Here is a 26,288-nt window from a genome sequence, read left to right on the forward strand (position 1 = left end):
ACATGATGTGGCTTTGTTGTCCACGTTCATCAGAAAGAAGGTATAACCCCACAGTTTTCTGTGTGCTAAAGCCAGGTCTTCCTGCCAGGCTGCTGTTGCTGCTGCTCTGCATTCTTCTTTCTTTGTAGACAGAAATGCAAACAAACCACTGTGACCAAGAATGGCAACAGCACAAATCAGCCAGGCATGAAACACCAGAGAGGGGCTCAGGGCATCTGTGGAAGCACTCCATCCAAATGATCTGAGGTGGCTGCTAGCAGGTGTTCTGTCAAGATTGGGTTCACGCTCTATTTTTGGTGCAGGGGACGTTTGCATTTAGCTTTTTTGGTTTGGTGTGAGCTGTATTCACCTTATTGCCATGCACTTGTACACAAAGGGTGGCTAGCAGGAGGATGGAGACTCAGTTTTTACATGGAATCCCCTTGAAAAGACAAAGGGTGATGGGAACAAATTACTGCTGAGGAGATTCCCATTGGACTCCAGAAGAAAATGTTTCCCCATGAGAACAGTCAGACATTGGAATCATCTCCCATGGGAATCAGTGGATTCCCCTACACTGGGCAGCTTTAAGGCTCAGCTTGTCAGGGTGCTGGGCCAGCTCATTTCAACTACACTATCACCTAGCAAGGTTGGACCAGGTGATCCTTGGGGTCCCTTCCAAGTTGGCATTCTGTGATTTTGTATTTGTAATACTGATGCTCTCCAAAGTTTGGATGCATTTTCAGTTTCCTCTCATGTGTCCCAAATGTAATGGTAGTGGGTGCATCCCCCCTGCCCATCTGGGGTATTGCAAGGAATCTGAGTTGGCCAGATTGCTCCTGCTGGGGCTGCTGAAGGCTGCACTAACCAGGAGGGAGCCTGGGACAGTTTTGAAAGAGGGGAGTGTCAGATCACCAGGCAGCTGAAGAGTACTCTCTAGTGGTTGACTTTGGGAAGTGATAAGGACAGAAAGCCAAGTGCTCTGAATTAACAGAAGGTTACTTATCAGTAGCCATTAAGGAAGGAAAAAGAGAGTAAGGTGAGCATCATGTCTAAATTGTGGAAAAAATATAGATGTGATGTACTAGAAGCCAAGAACAAAACCACTTTTCTAGTGCTCATCATTTATTGACTTGCTGCCACTGCTGCAATACAGCACTGGAGGGTGTTATGCTGTTCATAGAACCATCACACAGTCACAGGATGGCAGGAGTTGGAAGGGACCTCTGGAGATCTTCTAATCCAATCCCCTTGTCAGAGCAGGATCACCCAGGGCAGGTCACACAGGAACACATCCAGTTTTGAAAGTCTCTAGAGAAGGAGACTCCACAACCTCTCTGGGCAGCCTGCTCCAGGGCTCCAGCACCCTCACAGCAAAGAAGTTTTTCCTTGTGTTGAAGTGAAACTTCTTGTCTTCCTGTCTGTGTCCACTGCCCCTTGCCCTATCACTGGGCACCACGGAAAAGTGACTGGCCCCTTCTTGACACCCACCCTTCAGATATTGCTGAGTGTTGATCACATCTCAGATCCTTCTCCAGGAAAAACAGCCATAGATTTTTTAGCCTCTTGTCATAAGAGAGATGTGCCAGTCCCTTGAGTAAGGACTGGTGGGAGCTGGTTAGTCTATGGTGTTTCTGAGGAGGTAGGATGCACTTTGATCTGTTGATTACCCAGAGAGAACTGAGCTGGGGTTGTTCAGACTGGGAAAGAGGAGGCTACAGGCAGATCTAATAGCAACCTTCCAGTACCTGAAGAGGGCTACAAGGATGGAAAGAGACTGTTTACAAAAGCCTGCCATGATAGGATGAGGGTCAATGGCTTCAAATTAGAGAAGAGCAGATTTAGATTGGATGTTAGGAGCAAGTTCTGCACCACGAGGGTGGTGGAACCCTGGAGAGTCACATGCTATTGTGTCAGTGTCTTTCTCTTATATGAAATATTTTTAAATATCTTTTTTTTTTTTTTTCCTGCATGAGAAAGTGGTGGTCTGCTCTAGAAACAAAAACTTTTTCTCCTTCTTGGTGTGTACCATACCTATGAAATCCAGATCCCATGTGTGTAAGTAGAGCAGAACTGTGGCCTGGAAGGCTGGGAGAGAGCAGATCTATAGGCAGAGGAGTAGATATGGCATTTTTATCTGGATTGGACTTTGGGAAGGAGAGAGTAAAGAGTGGTGAGTCAGTTATGCCTGGTCATCCTTAGTGACTGAAAATAACTTGTTATTCCAACTCTTTTATCCCTTTGCTCCTACTTTTGTATTTTATTTATAGCTCAAACAGCTTTTACTTTGCAGTTTGTAAAATAACCCTTCAGAGCCAGGGAGGCAAGAACTAAAAGGCAACAGCCCCATGGGACAACTAGGTCAGCATGTTCTTCATCATGATGGTTGGGTCCCCCCTCTCCCCTGCACACTCTTCCCTTGTATTGCCATAGAGACCTATTTTAAATGAGTAAATTTAGTTCTTGAAGTCATTGCTTGGTTTGTGTTGACCCAGGAACCACAGAATGCAGTCTGGGTTCCTGAAGTCATTGCTTGGTTTGTGTTGACCCCCAGGAACCACAGAATGCAGTCTGGGTTCCTGAAGTCATTGCTTGGTTTGTGTTGACCCAGGAACCACAGAATGCAGTCTGGGTTCCTGAAGTCATTGCTTGGTTTGTGTTGACCCCCAGGAGCCACAGAATGCAGTCTGGGTTCCTGAAGTCATTGCTTGGTTTGTGTTGACCCAGGAACCACAGAATGCAGTCTGGGTTCCTGAAGTCATTGCTTGGTTTGTGTTGACCCAGGAACCACAGAATGCAGTCTGGGTTCCTGAAGTCATTGCTTGGTTTGTGTTGACCCAGGAACCACAGAATGCAGTCTGGGTTCCTGAAGTCATTGCTTGGTTTGTGTTGACCCAGGAACCACAGAATGCAGTCTGGGTTCCTGAAGTCATTGCTTGGTTTGTGTTGACCCCCAGGAGCCACAGAATGCAGTCTGGGTTCCTGAAGTCATTGCTTGGTTTGTGTTGACCCAGGAATCACAGAATGCAGTCTGGGTTCCTGAAGTCATTGCTTGGTTTGTGTTGACCCAGGAACCACAGAATGCAGTCTGGGTTCCTGAAGTCATTGCTTGGTTTGTGTTGACCCCCAGGAGCCACACAATACAGACTGGGTTCCAGATGAGCTGTTGGCCTCCTCTGCACTTGTTCCAACAGTTCCATGTCCTTCTTGAACTGAGGGCCCCAGAGCTGGACCCCAAGTGGGGTCTCACAAAAGCAGAGTAGAGGGAGAGAACCATTATGTCCTGCTATTGTTGTACCAGCCAGGCTGCAGGTACCCTGCAGGAGTTCCCAATACTCCTCTACTCCTCAATTTAGGATCCAGAAAGCTGCAGAAAGCAGCTGAGGATGTCCCTTCCCCAGACTCCTATCCTTAAGGACAAGTGGTGTGGTTTCCTTAAGTCCTTCCTGTCAGCAGGTGGAAGGTCTTCCTTCCATGTGTCATCAGGCAATGGAAGGTTGGATAGCAAGAGGAAGCAGCTGGTATGCAGGATCACTCTTCTCTGTTAACCATTGTCATTCTCTCTTTTCTTTTGTTTGCTTTTTTGATTGCTGCATTTACCCCAAAAAGATTTCCAATAACTCCTGAGGTGGAAGTGATTTAGATTAACCCTGACTGACGTTGCTGCTTTTAAAGAGGGTTGCCTGAAGTTTTAAATCCTCACATGGGTGAGACTTCCCAGGAGGAGCTGTAAATCCTGGGAAGCTGCTTCTTTCTGCTGCTGTGTTCTCCAGGAAAAAAAAAATGACTCAAACCTCATAAGTTCAGTCAGCAGTTTGAGGTGGCTTTCCTTTTCATGTCCCAACACATATCTTCTGCTTCAGAGCTAGTGTATGATGCTTGGGTATTAGGAAACAGGCACAGATACAGGCTCCAGGCACAAATCCAGGCTGGGTGCAGAGTGGGATAAGAGTAGCCCTGAAGAAAGAGACTGGGGGGTGCTGGTTGCTGAGAAGCTCCCCAGGAGCCAGCAGTGCCCTCATGCAGCCCAGCAGGCAGCTGTGTGCTGGGCTGCAGCAAGAGGAGTGTGGCCAGAAGGGCAAGAGAGGGGATTCTGCCCCTTGACTCTGCTCTGCTGAGACCCCATCTCCAATCCTGGTGGGGGATCCACAACTTCCATCTTCAATCCATCCCCTGAACTTCTGGCAGCTCTCACCAGTTGCACCTGCCCTGCAACATTCTCCTTGTGCATGTGTTTGGAAGAATCTGGAAAGAGTTTAATCCTGCTTTTTACTCTCAGGCTGGGCTTTTTTTTTTTTCCTCTAGAATTAAAGTCCTGTGCTGATGTGTTGCTATTGAATGCAGAAGTAAAAGCTGATTTCAGTTTACCTGAGGCATCTTTGAGCTGAGAAAGAGGCTCATGGTTGGAAGGTTTTTCAGTAGATGGTGAGATAAAAGGTTTGTCCATGCACATGCAAAGGAGGGCTGTCTCTGAGGACATGTCTTGGGGGAGCCATTGGGTGGTGAGCCAGGGGTGACACCCATCACACTGCCATTGAGTCAGTAGGAGAAGTTCCTGTCCATCACCTTACAGACTGGGGGACATGACTGCTTACAGGACTCTGGGACTCATTACAGGACGCCTAAGGGGTGTGTTTGGGGATTGTACCCTGAAGACAGACTGAAAGAATTGGGGCTGTTCAGGCTGGGAAAGAGAAGGCTCTGTGGAGACCTTAGAGCTGCATTTCAGTATCTGAAGGGGACCTACAGGAAGGCTGGGGAGGGAGTCTTCAGAAGGGCTTGGAGTGATAGGATGAGGGGCAGTGGTTTGAAAGTGGAGCAGGGGAGATTTAGGTTGGCCATCAGGAGGAAGTTCTGCACAATGAGAGTGGTGAAATACTGGAACAGGTTGCCCAGGGATGTGGTTGAGGCCCTGCCCCTGGAGACATTCACAATCAGACTGGATGTGTCCCTGGGCAGCCTGATCTGGTTGGAGTTGTCCCTGCTGAGTGCTGGGGGGGGTCAGCCAAGATGACCTTTGAGGGTCCCTTCCAACCCAGTGCAATCTGTGAGTGTAATCATCCTTTTCCTTGGTTTCCCTGTTTGTAATTTAGAAAGAGTAACAGAAAGAGTAACTGCTCCTGCCTGGTTCAGGGGAACTAATTTAGAAGCCATAATGTAGCACAGACCTTCTGCAGTCTGGCATGAAGCCCTGCTGGAAAGGTACCTGGGGATGCTACAAATCCATAGGTAAGGGGTAGAGGCTTCCTTGTTTCTGCTCAGGAGCTCATGGGCAGAAATGTGCCTGCCTGCTGAAGGGGTCATAGCAGCTATGTGGGTACCCAGTCCTGCCAGTCCAATACTTGCACAGAGCCCAAAAATCTGTGTCTTGAGCCAATGTGATGATTTCTTGTCTGTGGTCTGTCATCCTTAGGTGTAGAGCTTGGGTTTGCAGGTCATGGCAGACTGACTGCAGAGACACAAATGATTGCAGGATGGATGTTCAATTTGTGTAGCCAGAAGCTCTTCACAGAAGGCTTTTTTGTTTTTTTTCATACATGGATCTTAGGAAGGCTGAACTTTATTGTCCTCCCTCTTGAAGTGAGGTTCTGTGTGCTGTTAGAAGCTGGGGAACTATGGAGGCTCAGGAGGAAGGGAGATTGTAAGAATGATAGAATTGTTTTGGTTGGAAAAGACCTCTAGGATCACCGAGTCCAACCATCAACCCAACACCACCATGGCCATGAAACCATGTCCACAAGGGCCATGTCCACACATTTCTTGATCATCTCCAGGGATGATAACTCCACTCCCTCCTGTCCAATGCCTGACCACTCTTGCAGGAAAGAAATTTTTCCTAATCTCCAACTAAAACCTCCCCTGGTGCAATTTCAGGCCATTTCCTCTCATTCTGTCACCTGATAGTAGGAAGAAGAAGCCAAGTTCCAACCTCCTTTCAGGGAGCTGTAGAGAGCAAAGAAATCTCCCCCCTCAGCCTGCTCTTCTCCAGACTAAACACCCCCAGTTCCCTCAGCTGCTCCTCACCAGCCCTGTTCTCCAGACCCTTCTCCAGCTTTGTTGCCCTTCTCTGGACATGCTCCAGCACCTCAATGTCCTCCTTGGAGTGAGCAATCTCTTTACATCTGCTCTCCCACCACTGTGAGGAAGTGAGCTGCTGCTTACTGCACTCCAGATCTGGGAAACACAAGGCACAGAGTATCTGGCGGAGCCTAGCTTCAGGTAAACCACATCTGTTTAGCTATTTGGGGAAAAGTCCTGCAGAGAGCCTGAGGGAGCTGGGGCTCTTTAGCTTGGAGGAGACTAAGGGGTGACCTCATTCGTGCTTACATACATGCACAGGGTGAGTGCCAAGAGGATGGAGCCAGGCTCTGCTCAGTGATGCCCAAAGACAGCACAAGGGGCAATGGGTGGAAGTTGAGGCATGGGAAGTTCCATGGAAACAGGAGGAATTTTTCTTTCACTGTGAGGGTGACAGACCACGGGAGCAGGCTGCCCAGGAGGGTTGTGGAGTCTCCCTCTCTGGAGATACTCAAAACCTGCCTGGATGTGTTTCTGTGTGACCCACCCTGGGTGATCCTGCTCTGGCAGGGGGGTTGGACTGGATGATCTTTCAAGGTCCCTTCCAACCCCTAACAATCTGTGATTCTGTTAACTGGTGAAAAAGCCCCTGCAGATTGGAAATCCAAGGGAATGCTGATGAACCCTCTGCTCTTCATTACTATGCCTGATGCAACCAATGCTCTTGAAAGCAGGTTGGTGTTCGTAGCCCATCCTTGTTCTAAGTGTTCTTACACTTTGCACTCTCTAAACATCCTCTTTACCACCCCCCACCAGCCCTGCCTCTGATCAGACATTCTTTTGAGATTTCATCAACTAAATTCTGCTAGTGTAAAGCCCATCTAAAAATAAGTGCATGGTGGACTGGATGTTGCATAACTGCTAAGTTCTGCCAGCAGTGATCTATCCTGCTGTTTTTATTTGGCTGGCTGGCTAGGGGCAAAATGGAATTGGAGACTAAAAGCTGTCTCCAGTTCCAGTGACTGAAGACTTTTGTTCTCCTAAAATGATGTCACTTCTTGCAAAGATGATCAAAACCTACTCTTTAGCTCTGTTCCCCCTTTTAATTTCCTCCCTGTCCCTGGCATTTTGGCTCTCCTTTACAGCTCTAAAAATGACAGGGACAGAATAGAAAGTTACTGTAAAAGGCCATGTTCAGAATTATGTATCTAAAGTTCAACTCTAAATATCAGAGGAAAGGGGGGAAAAACCCTTCTCAGCCTTGTAATGATCTCTCTGGGACAGTTTTGTGGCAAATTCCTTGGATTTTTTAAAGAGCTATATATGGCTGGTAGGAGGTCTAGCAGAGGAAAACTCAACCCTCCAGTTTTCATTTGGAGGAAGATTCATGGGGTGTTAGGGGTTAGAAGGGACCTTTGAAGATCATTTGAGTCCAACCCCCCTGCCAGAGCAGGAGTGTAGAATCTAGCACAGGTCACACAGGATCACATCCAGATGGGGCTTGAAAGTCTCCAGAGGACACTCCACAACCTCTCTGGGCAGCCTGCTCCAGTGCTCTGGGACCCTCACAGTGAAGAAGTTCCTCCTCATGTTGAGGTGGAACCTCCTGTGCTGTAGTTTCTATCCATTGCCCCTTGTCCTATCCCAGGGTGCAGCTGAGAAGAACCTCTTTACTCTCATCCCTCAGATATTTATAAACTTTTCTTAGATCTTCTCTCAGTCTTCTCCTCTCCAGACTGTAAAGCTCCATGTGTCCTCATAGCATCCTATCTAAGCAGAGAACCTCTGTATCCTGCACCGGGAAGAGCTTTGCAGGAGATACCAAAATGGAATGTCTTGGGAACCAAGGCCTTACAAAGGGCAATAACGGCCAGCCCCCTGCATCTGAGCACCAAGCATACTCCTCTTGAAAGCAGCTCACATTTTGCCTCCCCTTACTCCAAGTATCTCTGCTATCAGACGTAATGACAGCCACCCTACAGGACTGACATCGCCTGGCTCCTAGCCCAGCCAGGAGAAGGGCTGCTACCTGTGCTTCTGAGACACATCCATCTCTGGGCCTCTCACTACAAGAAGGACATTGAGGTGCTGAAGTGGGTAACACAGCTGGTGAAGGGTCTGGAGAACAGGGCTGGTGAGGAGCAGCTGAGGGAGCTGGGGTTGGTTAGCTTGGAGAAGAGAAGGCTGAGGGGAGACCTCATTGCTCTCTACAGCTCCCTGAAAGGAGGCTGGAACTTGGTCTCTTCCTCCTACTATCAGGTGATAGAACAAGAGGAAATGACCTGAAATTGCACCAGGGGAAGTTTAGGTTGGAGACTGGGAACCATTTCTTTCCTTCAAGAGTGGTCAGGCATTGGAACAGGCTGCCCAGGGAGGTGGTGGAGTCTCCATCCCATATGGACATGGCACTTTGGGACATGGTTTAACAGTCATGGTAGTGTTAGGTTGATGGTTGGACTGGATGATCTTAGAGGGCTTTTCCAACCAAAATGATTCCATGTTTCTAACTTGTGTGAGCTGAACTACTCTGGAAATCTCCCTGAGCTACATAGATCCTCCTCCTCCTCCTCCTTTGGGAGATCCTCTGGATTTAAGGAGCTTCCCATATTTGGCTGGTCTGTGTTTCACATTGGTTTCTCATTTTTCACCAAGTTAAGGCTTTGTGTGCTGCTTGCTCCAGATGAAACTGCCTTTTTCTTTTTTTTCTCAGTGTTTACAGGAACATAACCTGAAGCAGCTTGCAGCACAAGTGTGAGTAGTAATGTGCTCTCATGGCCAAGAAGGCCAATGCCATTCTGGGGTGGATTAGAAGGGGTGTGACCAGGAAGTCGAGAGAGGTTCTCCTCCCCCTCTACTCTGCACTGGTGAGGTCACTTCTGGAATACAGTGTCCAGGTCTGGGCCCCTCAGTTGTAGAAAGACAGGGAGCTACTTGAAAGAGTCCAGCACAGAGCCACGAGGATGATTAAGGGAGTGGAACATCTTCCATATGACGAGAGACTGAGGGAGCTGAGGCTCTCTAGCTTGGAGGAGACTGAGAGGTGATCTCATCAATACTTACAAATATGTGAAAGGTGAGTGCCAGAGGATGGAGCCAGGCTCTGCTCGGTGGTGCCCAATGAGAGGACAAGGGGCAATGGGTGGAAGCCGAGGCGTAGGAAGTTTCATGGAAATGTGAGGAAATTTTTTTTTTTCCCTGTGAGGGTGACAGAACACTGGAGCAGGCTGCTCAGGGGGGTTGTGGAATCTTCCTCTCTGGAGATATTCAAAACTCATCTGGATGCATTCCTGTGTGATCTGGTGTAGGTGATCCTGCTCTGGCAGGGGGGTTGGACTGGATGGGCTTTTGAGGTCCCTTCCAGCCCCTGAAATTCTGTGATTTCTGTGAAGATTAGTCTCATGTACTCCTCATTTTCTAAGGCTAGATGCACATCTTCTCTCTTTTGTATTTTATTTTATCATCTTACTCGCTGTTGTAATTCTCCCTCAGTTTGCACTGGGTATAGTTTTGGTCCCAAGGTTTTTTGCTCAGATTCAGAACAGTTAATGATTGGGGAAGGTTTGACCTTTCAGCCTTTAGAGATTCTAGCAGATAGAACACATTCTGTTCCCCCTCTGCTCTACCCTAACGAGGCCTCATCTGGAGTATTGTGCCCAGTTCTGGGCTCCCCAGTTCAACAGGGGTAGGGAACTAGAGAGAGTCCAAGGGAGGGCTCTGAGGATGATGAAGGGAGTGGAACATTTGTCTGATAAGGAAAGGCCAAGAGACCTGGGGCTGGTTAGTCTGCAGAAGAGAAGGCTGAGAGGAGATCTTAAAGGTGGGTGTCAAGAAGGTGCAGGTCTCTTTTCTGTGGTGCTCTGTAACAGGATGAGGGTCAATGGACACAAACTGGAACCCAGGGAGTTCCACCTCAACATGAGGAAGAACTTCTTTAGTGTGAAGGTGCTGGAGCCCTGGAGCAGGCTGCCCAGGGAGGTTGTGGAGTCTCCTTCTCTGGAGATCTTCAAAACCTACCTGGATGCATCTCTGTGTGACCTGCCCTAGGTGGCCCTGTTTTGGCAGAGGGGTTGGACTTGATGATCTACAGAGGTGCCTTCTAACCCCTAGCATTCTGTGGTCCTAATGTATCTTTGGGTTTCCTGCAGCAGCTGGGACAGTTGTCAATCACACTTTGAAGCAAATCAGCGTTGTGAGCATTGCACGATCTGTACTGATCTTTTTTTCTTCCCCCCCCCCAACCTTTCTTGCAGGTGACAATCTCGATGCTATCCATGACATAACTGTGGCATACCCCCAAAACATTCCTCAGACAGAGAAGCACCTTCTGAATGGAAACTTCCCAAAGGAGATTCACTTCCACGTCCAGAGATACCCCATAGAGACAGTGCCCACTTCCAAGGAGGAGCTGCAGCTGTGGTGCCGGAAGCGTTGGGAAGAGAAAGAGGAAAGACTCCGACGCTTCTACGAAGGTGGAAGATGCTTCAGTGCAACAGGACAAAGCATTGTCCCACCATGTAAATCTGAGCTCAGGGTCCTCATGGTGAAGTGCATCTCCCTCCTGTACTGGACAGTGTTCCCCCTGGGCATGCTGGCACTGCTGTACCTCTCCAGCCTGGCACGGTGGTATTTTGCAGCCATGATCATCTTCTTTGTCCTGCAGCAGAAGCTGTTTGGTGGGCTGGAGCTGATTGAGCTGGCCTGCCACAGCTATTTTAAAAAGCAGCAGAAACTCCATGGCACCAAAATAAAAACCAATTAGTGAGGGGGGTGTAGAGAAATGTAAAGCTGAGCGGATCAGAGGCATCCTGCAGGTTTTACGCACAGGGAAGAAATTTTTTTGTTTTGTTTTGCATGAGAATCGTCTTTTGCTATCACTTGGTTTCTGGGAATGAGAGAGAGAAAAAAGTTAGTTCCTGCTACAGGTGAAGATGGTGATTTTTATCTCTGAATGTAATCCCAACAAAGCAGCCAGCGACTGCATCCTGCTGTCATTAAGAAACAAGTTGCTGAATCCATGGACAATCGTTACGGACGTTAATAAATGTGACGTGCACTGAACTCCCCTGTAGGAACCCAAACTGTCCAGCTAAGACAGACAGAGGGGTGGTGTCTGTACCAGGCACATTGGTGGAAAGTAAAAGAGTAGGGCTGGGAAAGCTGGAGTGTTTCACAATGCTTTGATGGAAGGTGGAAGGTGGAGGAGAAGTTTTTCTGTTTCTTCTTTCTGTGAGGAAAGGCTGAGAGCCTGCGGTGACAGGACGAGGGACAATGGCTTCAAACTAGAGAAGGGCAGATTTAGATTGGGTATCAGGAACAAGTTCTTCACTGTGAGTGTGGTGGAACACTGGAACAGGTTGTCCAGGGAGGTGGTGGAGGCCCCATCCCTGGAGGTATTCAAGGTGAGGCTCAACGAGGCCCTCGGCAACCTGATCTAGTTGGGAATGTCCCTGCTGACTGCGGGGAGGTCAGACTGGATGACCTTTGGAGGTCCCTTCTGGCCCAGACCATTCTGTGAGCTGGGTCTCTGTAGCTTGGAGAACAGGAGCCTGAGGAGTGACCTCTTTCATGTTCATAAAGATGTGAAGGACAGTGGCAGGAGGACAGAGCCAGGCTCTGCCAATGATAGGACAAGGGCCAAGGGGTGCAAGCTGGAGCAGAGGAGGTTCCACAGGAACAGAAGGAAAAACTTTTTCACTGTGAGGGTGCCAGAGCCCGGGAGCAGGCTGCCCAGAGAGGTTGTGGAGTCTCCTTCTCTGGAGGCATTCCAAACCCACCTGGATGTGTGATCTGCTGTAGGTGATCCTGCTCTGGCAGGGGGGTTGGACTAATCTTTTGAGGTCCTTCCCAGCCCCTAACGTCCTGTGATTTCAAGAATTCAGACTTCTTTTAAAATAATCATATTTTCACATCAACTTTTCCAAACAGTACTGCACCTGGCTTGGTCACCCTGAATCATTTTTAAGCCTCATGGTCTTGTGCTGCAGTACAGAAAGCAGTGCTGGCTCTGCCTCCATTTTAAGTCATAACTGATTAGTTAATAGACCTCTGCAGCTAAATTTTGGTTTCACACTGTTTTGGTTCCCTGTTAACTTATGGGAGACTTGTTGGTGAGGGACTTTTTAGCATGTTGTGTAGTGATAGGGCTAGAGGGAATGGAGCAAAACTAGAAATGGGCAGATTCAGATTGGATGTTAGGAAGAAGTTCTTCACCATGAGGAGACACTGGAACAGGTTGCCCAGGGAGGTGGTAGAAGCCTCATCCCTGGAGGTTATTGCAGCCAGGCTGGATGTGGCTCTGAGCAACCTGATGTAGTGTGAGGTGTCCCTGCCCATGGCAGGGGGATTGGAACTGGATGAGCCCTGAGGTCCCTTCCAGCCCTGGCAGTTCTATGATTCTGTGATTAATTCCTGCTGTAGTGTACAGAGCTGGGGGGGTAGAGGAGCTGGTTTGTTCTCATTAGTGGGGTTTTAACTCCTAAATGCAAGAATCTGTCTCTGAGCAACTAGCAGATGCTTTGCAGCAAGTTCTCCTTGTAGCCATGATGTGATTGAAAATTTTGTCTTTATTTTTTCACACTAGGAAAGAGATCTTTTTGGGGGGGGGGGAGGGCCATTTTATTTTGTTTTGTTTTGTGCTTTTTCGTGGGGTTTTTTTGTGTCTTTTTTTCAAAGCGTTTATTTTGGTTTTCCCATGGCTTCACTAGGCATTTCAAATGTCCCTCTAGGTAAGCAGGGAGACTGCTTGTTCTGTGCTCACCAGCCAGACCTGTTGCAAAGCAGCTGATGCAAGGGTTGTCTCCTCACAGAGGTGCGAGGAGTGGGTTTGAGGCTTAGCACAGCACAGGGAAACAGAGCTGCCTTTTCCATTTGCAGTGTTTCCTTGCATTGCTTGATGACATCATTGCTTCTCCAAGCTCCTTTGCAGTTTTTGGGGGGGTTCCCATTGTCACACTTTCCCTCTCATTTCATGACTTCCAGAAAACCCAAAAGGCTTAAACTCAGACAAGGCACTTTCAAGTGCATTGCTTGGTGTGTATGATAAAAGTAGCATTCATGCTGACACAGTGAAAGACACAAACCTTGCCAGCACTTGGGAGACACTTCAGGGTAGGTTTGTTTTACTCAGCCTCAAAAATGTTAGACCACTTGGTCAACTCTATTGCTGCAAAACCTTTCTGACTTCCTTCCAGTATCTGCAGGGGGTGTACAAGAAAGCTGGGGAGGGATTTTTTAGGCTGTCAGGTAATGATAGGACTAGGTGGAATGGAACAAAAATAGAAGTGGGTAGATTCAGATTGGATGTTAGGAAGAAATTCTTCCCCATGAGGGTGGTGAGACACTGGAACAGGTTGCCCAGGGAGGTGGAAGTTTTTAAGGCCAGGCTGGACGTGGCTCTGAGCAACCTGATCTAGTGTAAGGTGGGGGTTTGGAACTAGGTGATCCTTGAGGTCCCTTCCAACCCTAACAATTCTATGATTCTATGACTTCCCAAGCCTTTGCTGTTCATTGCATGGAGGCTTGTTTGAGCTAAACCCACCTGGCCTGGCTCCATTATGTTTCACAACCTTGCCATGAAATGTGAAAGCAGAGAGTGCAAAGCATCCCTTTGGCCTGTGCTGAGCATCTCAAGTGCTGGGTGGACCACATCAGTTTGCTCCTCAGTGACAGCACTAAACATAATTGTGTTGGTTTCAAAGGCCATGTCTTGGAAGGAATCACCAGCCTCTACTCAGCTGTCCCCTTGCAAGGTGACAAGTGTTTTTTTAATCTCTGCTTTATGGCAACTAGGGGTTTATTGTGCTGAGAAGTACTTGAAGCCATCTGGTTTACTCTCATTTTTTAATCCCCTTTTTTTATTTCCCTTAAGAAAATCCAATAAAATTAGGTTTATATTTAGGGTTAGTTTTCTTAATATTATTTTTTTTTATTCCAGATTTATATTTGAGTACCTGATGACCTACAACTGGTGTTTCATTGTCAGGAGTGGAAGGAGGTTCTGTCTGCACTGCAAGGACTTTTTTTAAACCAAGTTCTATGGTATCAAATTTGCAGCTTAAATCTACATAGCCTGTTTTTTTTTTGTTTTTCTTCACCTGGTACTCTGCTCTGGTGCAGTTCCCTGTACCTCCAGGTAACAAAAAAAACCACTCATTTCTGGTTAATGCAGGGGAGACCTAAAAGGCTTCTTCTAGTCTGCCCTGATCCACGGCTGTGCTTTCATACCAGGAGTAACCATGGCCAGCCTATTTCAGTAGCCTTAACATAGCCTTCAGGAATGACTTTGGAGGGCAGGTTCTGTATGTTGGTGACTTAAGTACCAGCTGCACTTTTCTCAGTCACTCAGAGAACTCTGTGCTGTCATCAGCTGTATAAGAAACATCAGTGTGAGCCTTGGTCATGGAGCAGTGAAAGGTTTCCGTGTGTGTGTGTGTGTGTGTGTGTGTGTGTGTGGTTAGAGCTGGGCTCTGAAAATGAAGCCCAATGCAATCCATGGTTGACCCTTACCAAGGGGCTTTCTCCCAGCTGGAGCCAAACACAGAACCTAACTGTGATGTGGTAGGCATCCTGCAGATGAATTCATCCTTCTCACTCCTGGAAGAGTAGGGTGGAAGAGAAAGAAGAACCTTCTGTCACATTTGCAGTGCCTGTCTCCATGCTGCAGGCCTGCAGGTGGTAAGTGAAGACTCCTCCTCTCCCAGGGAAGGGAATGTTGGCTTTGCAGATTGAGTGCTTCATTTTCCAGCTCAATTAAAAGTGCAAGGGGGAAAGGGGGGATTGAACAAACCCCAAAATCTTTGTAGATAAAGAAGTTTCTGTATTTGAAATGTGGCTAAGGAAGTGGGGGGAGATCTTTCTGTGCTTTCTTTTCCTCTCTGGTCAAAACTTTTTACTCAAAAGGTTCTAATATGCAGATTTTGGGAGATTTTTGGTCTTACTGTATTTCCCTGTTTGAAGTACACTAAGATGGCACTTAGGGACATAGCTTAGTAGTGGACTTTGCAGGCTGGACTCAGTGATCTTAAAGCTCTTTTCCACACTCAGTGGTTCTATTCCAGGTAAATCACTTTGAAATGTTTTCAGTGCTGATACATTCAAGGTGCTAATCACTCCAGGAGTCACACATGCCCCTTCCACGGGACACACAGTGACATCCAGGCTCATCTCACCCACTACCACCTGCTCTGTCTGCAGGACCTACAGGTCTTGCTGGGTCTTGCTTAGCTTGCTGGAGGTCAGTGATGTGCTTTGAGGATGCTGCTCTCCTTTGCTCAATCAAATGTTCCCTCGTCAGCCTCGGGGCAGGGGGTTTCTTTCTCTCTGCTCTGAACAGAAGGCTGAAACCCTGCCAGTCTGTGTTCCTCATCAAGCTCATCTGGGTAGAGCAGGATGTCAGACCCAGGCATTTGTCTCTTGGCTTTCAAGCTGCACAGCCCAGAGCTGGTCTGTGAGGCGCTGATCCTGCTCACAGGAGGTGCAGCTGCTAGTTTTGTGCGTTGCCATCAGTCTGCCTCGTTTCAAACAGGTCTGTGTTTTTCTAAGGGCGATTTTTCTATGTCACACTGTGTGGGAGGAAACACCAGGAAACTCCAAACCTCCAGGAAGCCTTAGTCTTCAGAGTTTCACCAAGTACATTAGAATGTTTTAACCATGTACAAGTTATTCTAACAATGACAATAAAGACCTGAATCATTTCATGGGGTTAATTCTGCTGTTTTCTTTTCACTGTCTGACAATGTTCTGCATGCAGCCAGAAGGAACAAAATTCTTCTTCAGTGGTACTCTTCTTCTTCTGTTCTGCTCTCCTGAGACCCCACCTGGACTACTGTGTCCAGTTCTGGAGATCCCAGCATGAGAAGGATGTGGAACTGCTGGAGCAGGTCTAGAGGAGGGCCACACAGATGATCAGAGGGCTGGAGCACATCCCCTATGGGGACCGGCTGCAAGAGGTGGGTCTGTTCATCCTGGAGAGACAAGGCTCCAGGAAGACCTTACAGTTCCCCTGAAGGGGACCTACAGGAAAGCTGGGGAGGGACTTTTTGCAAGGGCTTGTAATGATAGGATGAGGCAGAATGGCTTTGAGATGGAAGAGGGGAGATTTAGGCTGGAGATTAGGAAGAAATTCATTCCAGTGAGGGTGGTGAGACACTGGAACAGGTTGCCCAGGGAGGTTGTGGATGTCCCCTCCCTGGAGCTGTTCAAGGCCAGTCTGGATGAGGCCTTGAACAACCTGGGCTAGTGTGAGATGATCCTGCCCATGGCATGGAGGTTGGAACTGGGTGATCTTTGATGTCCCTTCCAGTCCAAACCATTTTATGATTCCGTGGTGCTCTGTCTGGGGCAGGCCAGTGTCCACCTGTGTGCTTGCCCTGTGATTTGTGGCTGTTGGGGTTGATGTCGCCCATCCCTCCATGGGAGGCTGGAAAGGCTGTAGCTTTCCTTTGAGCCTCTTCCTGTAAAGGGTTGTGTAAACCTTTAAAGTGTGCAAGAGGTAGAACCCAACATCTCCTGCAGCCTCCCTGCTGCAGATGCTGAGCTCCTCCAGAGTTTTTGCTTTTCTGTTCTTGCTGGGGAAAGAGCTTTGCTTTTCCAGGAGCCCCGAGAGAAAGTGCAAGGAGATGTTTTATGCAAGATCACATCAAGGTGTTCAGGTCTGCCTCCTCACAACATGTGAAGGTTAAAGGCAGCAGGCTCTCAGCTTTCCACCACTAATGACAGAAAGTGCAATGTAAGTGAGACAGAGTCTAATTAGGGCTTAATGAGAAAGGAGCCTGTGGTTTTATTATCTGTAGGACGAGTGCTGTGGATGAGCAAGAGAGGTTGCATTAGCTGCTTCCTGCTGAGTCCTTCCAGCAGGAAAGTTCTTAGTAGACTTTCTGCATCATTTAAAGCCAGGAGGTAGAGGAGGGCACTGCAGACAAGGGGTGGTGGGGCTTGGTGTCCTCTGCTGCTGGTGAAACAGACCCCAGATCTGTGGCCTTGTGGGTGGACTGTGCAGAGCTTGGGGCAAAGACCTTGAGCTCTGCTGTTGGGTCTGCCTCCAGTGGCATTTGTCATGCACCTTCTGCCAGTACTGGGGACAGCACTGGAAGTTCTAACATGAGGAAGAACTTCTTCACTGTGAGGGTCACAGAGCACTGGAACAGGTTCCCCAGAGGGGTTGTGGGGTCTCCTTCTCTGGAGACTTTCAAGCCCCATCTGGATGTGTTCCTGTGTGACCTGTGCTAGATTCTATGGCCCTGCTCTGGCAGGGGGGTTGGACTACATGATCTTTGGAGGTCCTTGCCAACCCCTAGCATCCTGTGATCTCTGGGGGATGCAGTGCTGCTGGGAACACACCACACTGCCACAGGCTCTTATTGTGGGTGAAAAGGGGCCCCAGGCCCATGAAAGCCTTCATGGCCACAGCTGTTTCTTCTCCTCAGCCTAGTGCCTGGTGGCAGCCCACAGCACATCTGTTGAGGGAGCAAAAACATAGCTGTTTGCTTCTGTGAAGGCCAGAGCAGAGCCCCCCTGCTTTGGGAGCAGCCCTCTGCCCTGCTTCAGCCTGGATCTCAGAATGAAGGTCACTGCAAGAGAGCAGACTGTTGACTGCTAGGTAAGACAAGAATCTGCCCGGGAAGGTTAAAGACCTCATCTTGAACTGGCCTCATTATTGCTAGCTGTTGCATAAAGGCTATTAAAGTTATTACAGGACATGCTGGATGCTTGCACAGCAGGATCAACAAACAGAGGCAGGAAGGTCCTTGTCATAACCATGACTCAAGCCATCTCAGCAGCCCTCTTTGCCGTCACGATGCTGCTCGCAGCCTGCCTGGCTGAGCACTGCCTACTCTGGGTGGAAAGGGCTCCTGCTCTTCCTAAGCAATGCCAGGCTTTGATTGGAGTCAGAGAAGCATAGAATCATAGAGTGGTCTGGGTTGGAAGGGACCTACAAAGATCATCCAGTCCAACCTCCCTGCAGTCAGCAGGGACCTCCCCAACTAGATCAGGTTGCCCAGAGCCTCATCGAGCCTCATCTTTGAATATCTCCAGGGATGAGGCCTCAATCACCTCCCTGGGCAAGCTGTTCCAGTCAAAGGGAAGAACTTGTTCCTGATATCCAATCTAAACCTGTCCTTCTCTAATTTGAAGCCATTGCCCCTTGTCCTGTCACCGCAGGCCTTTGTAAACAGTCTCTTTCCATCTTTCCCATAGGTCTCCTTCAGGTACTGGAAGGCTGCTATTAGGTCTCCCCAGAGCCTTCTCTTCTCCAGGCTGAACACCCTCAGCTCCCTCAGCCTGTCCTCATAGCAGAGATGTTCCCTGATCATTTTCATGGCCCTCCTCTGCACCCTCTCCATCAGGTCCATCTCCTTCCTGTACAGAGAGCTCCAGAACTGGATGCAGTACTCCAGGTGAGGTCTCACTAGAGCAAAACAGTAGAATCCCCTCTCTGGATCTGCTGGCAACATATCTTTTGATGCAGCCCAGGTTGCCAACATTTCTCAAGAAGAGAAACCACCTGGCATGAGGCAGAAATGCTTGCTCCGGGTCCTCTCCAAGGGGTTCTTGCTGCAAGTGGCAGAGGGAAGCAGAGAGCAAGGGTTACAAACATCCTGCACAAGGCCCTGCCTTCCATGGGTGTTTGTCAAGCCTCCTGATGTGCTTCATGCTGCACTTTGGAGGCTTGAACAATTGCTCTGTTTTTTGCCACTCAGCCACTGCAGTCCCATAGAATCATAGAATGGCTTGAGCTGGAAAGATCCTCTGGTTCCAACCCCCCTGCCATGGGCAGGGACACCTCCCACTAGCCCAAGTTGCTCAAGGCCTCATACAGCCTGGACTTAAACACTTCAGGGGGTGAGGCAGCCACTGCTTCCCTGGGCAACCTGTTCCAGTGTCTCACCATCCTCATAGTAAAGAGCTTCTTCCTAATGTCCAATCTAAATCTAACCTGCTCCAGTTTCAAACCATTGTCCCTTGTCCTATCACCACAGGTCTGTACTAAAAGTCCCTGCACAGCTTTCCTGTAGCCCCTTTCAGGTACTGGTAAGCCACTCTAAGGTCTCCCTTGAGCCTTCTCTTCTCCAGGCTGAACAGCCCCGACTTCCTCAGCATGTCCTCATGGAAGAGGTGCTCCACCCCTCTGATCTTCTTTGTGGCCCTCCTCTGGACCCTCTCCAACAGCTCCATGTCCTTCTTGTTTTGGGGGCTCCAGATCTGGATATCTAGGTCCTAAAGTTATCAGTTAATTTTGTCAGAACACAGCCTGACTCCCCTGATGTTTTGCATGTGGATGTCAAGAAGTCTTTATTCCCAAGCAGATGGACTTCCCAAGCCTTCTGTATTGACACAGCATCCACTTAGGTGCTTTTGTTGCTCTACAACCTACATGCCTTTCCCAGTGACAGACCTCTGCACTCCTAGGTGTAAAGAAGTCCCCAGGCCCTGGGCAGTCTGATCTAGTTGGGGATGTCCCTGCTGACTGTGGGGAGGTTGGACTCGATGACCTCAGGAGGTCCCTTCTGGCCTGGACCATTCTATGGGTCTATGATTCCATGATTCTGTGATTCCATAATTCTGTGATTACATGATTCCATGATTCCACGATTCTCTGATTCCATGTTTCTACAATTCCATGATTCTATGATTCCATGATTCTCTGATTCCATGTTTCTACAATTCCATGATTCTCTGAATCTCTGATTCCATGATTCTCTGATTCCATGATTCTGATTCCATGTTTTTACAATTCCATGATTCTCTGATTCTATGCTTTTATGATTACATGATTCCATGATTCTCTGATTTCATGTTTCTACGATTCCATGATTCTCTGATTCCATGATTCTCTGATTCCATGTTTTTACAATTCCATGAATCTCTGATTCTATGCTTTTATGATTACATGATTCCATGATTCTCTGATTTCATGTTTCTACGATTCCATGATTCTCTGATTCCATGATTCTCTGATTCCATGTTTTTACAATTCCATGATTCTCTGATTCTATGCTTTTATGATTACATGATTCCATGATTCTCTGATTTTGTGTTTCTACGATTCCATGATTCTCTGATTCCATGTTTTTACAATTCCATGATTCTCTGATTCTATGCTTTTATGATTACATGATTCCATGATTCTCTGATTTCGTGTTTCTACAATTCCATGATTCTCTGATTCCATGCTTTTATGATTACATGATTCCATGATTCTCTGATTTCGTGTTTCTACAATTCCATGATTCTCTGATTCCATGATTCTCTGATTCCGTGATTCCATGATTCTCTGATTCCATGTTTCTACAATTCCATGATTCTCTGATTCCATGATTCTCTGATTACATGATTCCATGATTCTCTGATTCCATGTTTCTACAATTCCATGATTCTCTGATTCCATGATTCTCCGATTCTAAGTCCTTTGGTTACCCCTGGTGTACCCCCGGTGCTCTGGCACACCCAGGTAGGAAAGGAACCCAGCTTTTAACCAGGTCTCTCCAAATCCTTACCCTCTTGTCCTATCCCACTCTGTCCCAGTGAGGGGAGGATTAGAAAGGAGGGCCTCAGCCCACCCAGCAGCAGTGCTGGGCAGAGTGGTGGCACTGAGCCTGGAGTACTTCCAGGGCCACCAAGCCTCAGGGAGTCACTCATTAAGTGTTTGGAAATAGTCGGTGCTGGAAACAGACCCAGGAGCCAGGTACCCAACTCACCCCCTTGGCAGGGCCCTGCTGGTGTGCCCGTGGGGAGGACAGCTACTGCCTGTGTGACAGGTTGTGTAACTGGCGTGGGCTATATTTGTCAGGAGAGCATAGTGTGCACACCTCCAGGGGCAGATGCCTGGCAGCTTGCAGAACATTAGCTCCCCTAATGAATCAGCAGGAAGAAGGACCTAAAAATACGACTCTGCTGCAGAAGGGCAGCAGCAAGCTGCTCAAGGAGCCAAGGTCAGGCAGCCCTGATGTGCCTTTCCAGCTCTGCCTGGGGTTGTGATGCTCTGCTCAGATGCTCATCACCTCTAACAAGGTAGGATGTGCCAGAGCCCCCTTTCAAACTTCTGCTCTGGTCTCGGGTGTCCTTACCCCACAGTGTGCTGGTTTGCAGTGCACACAAGTGCCACTTACCTTTTGAGGACCTTAAATACTGAGCCCCAGACCAAATGCTGCCTTCCTGTAGACCTGATGGAAGAGCTGCCCAGCAGGGGCAGAGAGCAGAGCCTGGCCATGCAGCCTGCCCTGCAAGGCTGGCCATCCCTCCCAAGGGTGTGCACCTCAAAGGGGGTTGGAGGTTGGGGGTTGGTCTCTTCTCACATGCAACAAGTGACAAGGACAAGAGGAAACAGTCTCAGGTTGTGCCAGGGGAGGTTCAGGTTGGAGATTAGAAACAATTTCTTCCCAGAAAGTTCTCAGGCATTGGAACAGGCTGCCCAGGGATGTGGTAGAGGCACCATCCCTGGAGGTATTTAAAAGACATGTGGATGTGGTGTGAGGGACATGGTCTAGTGGTAGTGGCTTAGCAGTAGTGGTGGAATTGTGAGCTCTAGGTGAGTGGTTGGACTTGATGATTTGGAGCACAAGCCCTGTGAGGAGAGGCTGGGGGAGTTGGGGGTGTTTAGCGTGGAGAAGAGGAGGCTCAGGGGAGACCTCATTGCTCTCTACAACTACCTGAAGGGAGGTTGTAGCCAGGAGGGGGTTGGTCTCTTCTCCCAGGCAACCAGTGACAGAACAAGAGGTCAAAGTCTCAAGCTGCACCAGGGGAGGTTTAGGCTGGATGTTAGGAAGAAATTCTTCACAGAAAGAGAGATTGGCCTTTGGAATGTTCTGCCCAGGGAGGTGGTGGAGTCACCATCCCTGGAAGTGTTTAAAGACAGACTGGATGAGGCACTTAGTGCCATGGTTTAGTTGATTAGATGGTGCTGGGTGATAGGTTGGACTGGATGATCTCTGAGGTCTTTTCCAACCTGGTTAATTCTGTGATCTTAAAGGTCTCTTCCAACCTCAACAGTTGTATGATTTGGATTCAATGGTTGTGCATCCTCCTCACATCCCCAGTAACCTCTTTGGTTCTTGGCTTACCGTTGTTCAATAGCCTGTCCCACACGAGGGCCAGGCCACCAAGCCAAAGGTGGCCTAGACAGGCAGGTGCAGCTCTAAGCCCTGTCCTCAACTTGGAGTACAATAAAACTATTGCATGGAGGCACTGAGGTAGTGACCCATCATAGCCAAGACCAACGTTCCTCTCCCTGGGGTTTGCAGGGCCCTGCTACTAATTCAAGCAATGTAATGCCAGGGACTCCCTCTGCCCCAGCTGGAGCATCCTCACTTTCTTATGGCTTGGAAAAGCTTGGTCAGAAAGTGCTTTGTCCTTGCTGTTTTGGTGTGTTTCTGAAGAACAGCTCTCTGCCATCAGTGTCAGTGTGGAGGTTACCTACAGGAGCAGCAGAGCTTTCCAACTGCTACATCTAGTGCTAATTAAGCCTTGACTGGAGGATCCTGCTGAGCTGTGGGCTGAGGAACAGCAGTGCAGGCTAAGGGCAGAGAGAAGAGAAGGGGTCCAGCAGTTCAGGAGCTGCCCCAGAACAGAGGCATGCAGGCAGGTGCAGACGTGGGCACCATGCCCATGTGGATGTCTGCAGATGTCAGGCGCAAGCTGGGATCCTGCTCCTCATCTGAATCACTTTTGGTGCCATCCTAGAGATGCTGACAGTCCTGATGGGGAGGGCAGGCTCCTGGAGAAGGACAGGAGATGAAAGGCAGTGGTCACATCCGTGCTGTGGGCCAGGGGCTCTGGTAAGGTGTCTGTGTTGCAGTCGTGCATCGTCTCAGTCCCATCTTCGGAGGGCTTGAGCAGAAACCACAGGAGGATGCTCCTCCCCTCACGCTCTTCTGCTTGTCTGGGGGATCTCTGTGCTCATTAATTCAGCACTCCACGCCTGCAGCTGGACCCAGCTCTCTGTGGCTGCAAAACATGGAGGGGCTTCTGCCTACAGGGTGGGGAGAAGGGCTGCAGGAAGTCCAGAGGAGTGGTGAGCTTGTGCCTTCCCCCTGCAAGCTGGGGGCTGGTGGCTGCAAGGACTGAGGGGATCCCAGCCCTATTTTCTACTGCCCAACAGCAATAGTAGTCCTGTAGAGGGGTTTGATGGGATGGGAAAGGGCCAACTGGAGTACAGGCCATGCAGTTTCATTCTCCTCTTTACAGACACTATTCAAATAATCCTTTTCTTGTCAGTCTCTGCAGCCCACACCCTGAAGGAGGAGGTTTTCAGAGCAAGAGGACCACCAGCCATTGGTTAGCTGTGTGGGAGGACATGTCCATGGGCAATCAGTTTGGGTGGCAACCTGACCCCTCCAGACCAGGGCTGCTTCTAAAGAAGATCTGGGGAGAGGGATGGATTGTGCAGGGGCTTTGGTGCAGCCCCCTGCCCAGAGCAAAACCCACTCCAATCTGCTTGTAAGTACCCAAGCATTCAGGAGGGTTTGGACTTGCTGAGTTGAGGCTGTGCTGTAGTTCAGGACTAGCTCCCAACTGTTTTTTCTTCAGCCACCAAACTTGCTGCAGGGTCTTCCGTTGTATTTTGGAAGAGGGCATACAAAGCCCAGGAGATGCAAAGAGGGAATCATGATGGGAAATGTTACTTTGAGCTCTACAACTCCCTGAAAGGAGGTTGGAGCCAGGTGAGCCTTGGTCTCTTCTCCCTAGTCCCAAGTGATAAGACATGAGGAAATGTCCCCAGGTTTCACCAGGGGAGGTTTAGGTTGGGCATTAGAAGAAACTTCTTGACTGAAAGGGTTGTCAAAGCCTGGCCCAGGCTGCCCAGGGAGGTGGTTGAATCCCCATGCCTGGAGGTATTTCAAAGAGGCAGAGCTGAGGTGCCGAGGGCCATGGTTTACCATCAGCCTTGGCAGAGTTAGACAGTGGTTGGACTGGATGATCTTGAGGGGCTTCTCCAACTCAAGTGATTCTCTGGTTCTGTCTTTGATTCTGAGTGCTGGGAACGTGCCTGCAGCCAGGAGTCACACCTGTGCTGAGGTGATGGGACAAAAGAGAGTTGCTGGTGGTCCTCCTGGGGCCAGGAGCCAGCATTCTGGAATATACAAGAGCTGGGCCTGCAGCAAAATCACAGCTTGACAGGGATGCTCAGGAGTCCCTGCTGCTGCACACTTCAGCCTGAGGCATCTCCAGCTGATAGGTGAATTAACCTTTTGTCCCCCCCAGCTTACAGGGGGCTGTGTCATTGCACCAAGTTTTAGTGCAGCTCCTGTGTCAACCAAATTTCTTCAGGCATCACTGATGAAATAGGATTTGCTGGGGTAACAAGTGTCCTTCTCCTCTTGCCCAAAGCTGCTTGGGCTCCAGCACTGCCTCTTTGCTCCTTGGGCTCTGCCTATGGCAGCCAGGGCTCTCCAGACCCCTGGTTTCCCCTGGGGCTTCCCAGGCTTGGGGCCACTGCCTGGATGCCTCTCTGAGTGTTAGAATTGAGGAGCAAACCCAGGGAGCAGCCTAGCCTGGATTCTGTTTCTGCAGACAACTCAGATGGCCACAGACTGCTGGGTAGGTCTCTTGTCATCCTCTGTTCATGCCTAGTGAGGATGCTGCAGGAAAATGCAGAATTGAAATGAATTCCCCTTCCTTCTCACTAATAACAATTATTCTCCCCTGAGTGTCCCTTAATTGATCCAACAATTGACAAATCAAGGATGGGAATGCAGGGAATTGAATAGAAACACCTGAAAATAGCATTAGGTACCATCTGATGCAGCCAGAGATGTCACCCAGTGAGAGGACTGCAGGAAAAGAGGGCCTGGAGCTGGAAGGAGCCTTCATTAAGATGTGGCAAGGGCATTATTAAGTAAAAGAACATTGATTTGGTTTGAAAGATTTGGCCATCCCTATTAAATATCAGTATCTCAGTAATGTAATCTGGGGAGCTGCTTCAAATGTCAGCCTGGCTTGGCTTACATCTGCTGGCTAGGTTTGCTGCTCTGCAGTGGAAATGGAAAAGTCATTCTCCATCATCCTTTGGTCCATTAGCAGCCAGCAACGGGGCCATAGCCACCCCGAGAAGAATTAGCATCTGGGTATCCTCCAGGGGGGCAGTGTCTGCCAGAAGGGGCTGTGTATAAAATGTGTGTGACAGGAACAAAGCCAGCACTCTGGAGAGACAGAAGCAGCCAGCACAGGGGGTGTTCCAAAGCCAGAAATCACTCCAGGCTCTGGGTGTTTGTGTAAGCCCTCAACAGCAGCCCAAACCCTCTGCTGCTCTTCACGCTGGAGCTCTGCTGGCTTCAGGGCAATGGCCCCTGCCTCAAGTCCAGTGCAGAAGCACAGAATTGGTTTGGTTGGAAAAGACCTCCAAGATCATCCAGTCCAACCATCAATCTAACACCATCATGGCCAAAGCTGGTGAGGGGTCTGGAGCACAGCCCTGTGAGGAGAGGCTGAGGGAGCTGGGGGTGTTTAGCCTGGAGAAGAGGAGGCTCAGGGCAGACCTCATTGCTGTCTACAACTACCTGAAGGGAGGTTGTAGCCAGGAGGGGTTGGTCTCTTCTCCCAGTGACAGAAGGAGAGGACACAGTCTCAAGCTGTACCAGGAAGGTTCAGTTTGGATGTCAGGAAGAAATTCTTCACAGAAAGAGAGATTGGCCTTTGGAATGTTCTGCCCAGGGAGGTGATGGAGTCACCATCCCTGGAAGTGTTTAAAATAAGACTGGATGAGGCACTTAGTGCCATGGTTTGGTTGATTAGATGGTGCTGGGTGACAGGTTGGACTTGATGATCTCCGAGGTCTTTTCCAACCTGGTTAATTCTGTGATTAAACCCTGTCCCAAAGTGCCATGGCCACAGGTTTCTTGAACACCTCCAAGGACGGTGACTCCACCACCTCCCTGGGCAGGCTGTTCCCATGCCTGACCACTCTCGTAGGAAAGAAATGTTTCCTAATCTCCAACCTAAATCTCCCCTGGTGCAATTTCAGGACATTTCCTCTCCTGATACTAGGAAGAAGAGACCAACCTCCACCTCTCTGCAACCTCCTTTTGGCCAGTTCTAGAGAGCAATGAGGCCTCCCCTCATCCTCCTCTTCTCCAGACTAAACAACCCCAGTTCCCTCAGCTGCTCCTCACCAGTCCTGTTCTCCGGACCCTTCACCAGCTTTGTTGCCCTTCTCTGGACTTGCTCCAGCCCCTTGATGTGCTTTGCAGAGTGGGGGCCCCAAAACTGACCCCAGTACTCAGGACGTAGCCTCACCAGTGCTGAGTACAGGAGCACGATCACTTCTCTGCTCCTGCTGGCCACAGCATTCCTGATCC

The 26,288-nt window shown here is 49.1% G+C and overlaps 1 protein-coding gene across 1 annotated transcript in view; it reads left to right on the top strand.

The window, feature by feature from the left end:
- LCLAT1 (lysocardiolipin acyltransferase 1) overlaps window positions 1-10,805 on the top strand; it is a 101,765-nt gene extending 90,960 nt beyond the window's left edge. Inside the window, exon 5 of the mRNA XM_054398317.1 lies at window positions 10,248-10,805. Coding sequence (XP_054254292.1) covers window positions 10,248-10,756 — 509 coding nt within the window. The 3' untranslated portion in view covers window positions 10,757-10,805. The remainder of the gene's footprint in view (window positions 1-10,247) is intronic.
- The last annotated feature ends 15,483 nt before the right edge of the window (window positions 10,806-26,288 follow it).

This window comes from Indicator indicator, chromosome 2 (assembly GCF_027791375.1).
Source record: "Indicator indicator isolate 239-I01 chromosome 2, UM_Iind_1.1, whole genome shotgun sequence".
Classification (NCBI taxonomy): Eukaryota; Metazoa; Chordata; class Aves; order Piciformes; family Indicatoridae; genus Indicator; species Indicator indicator.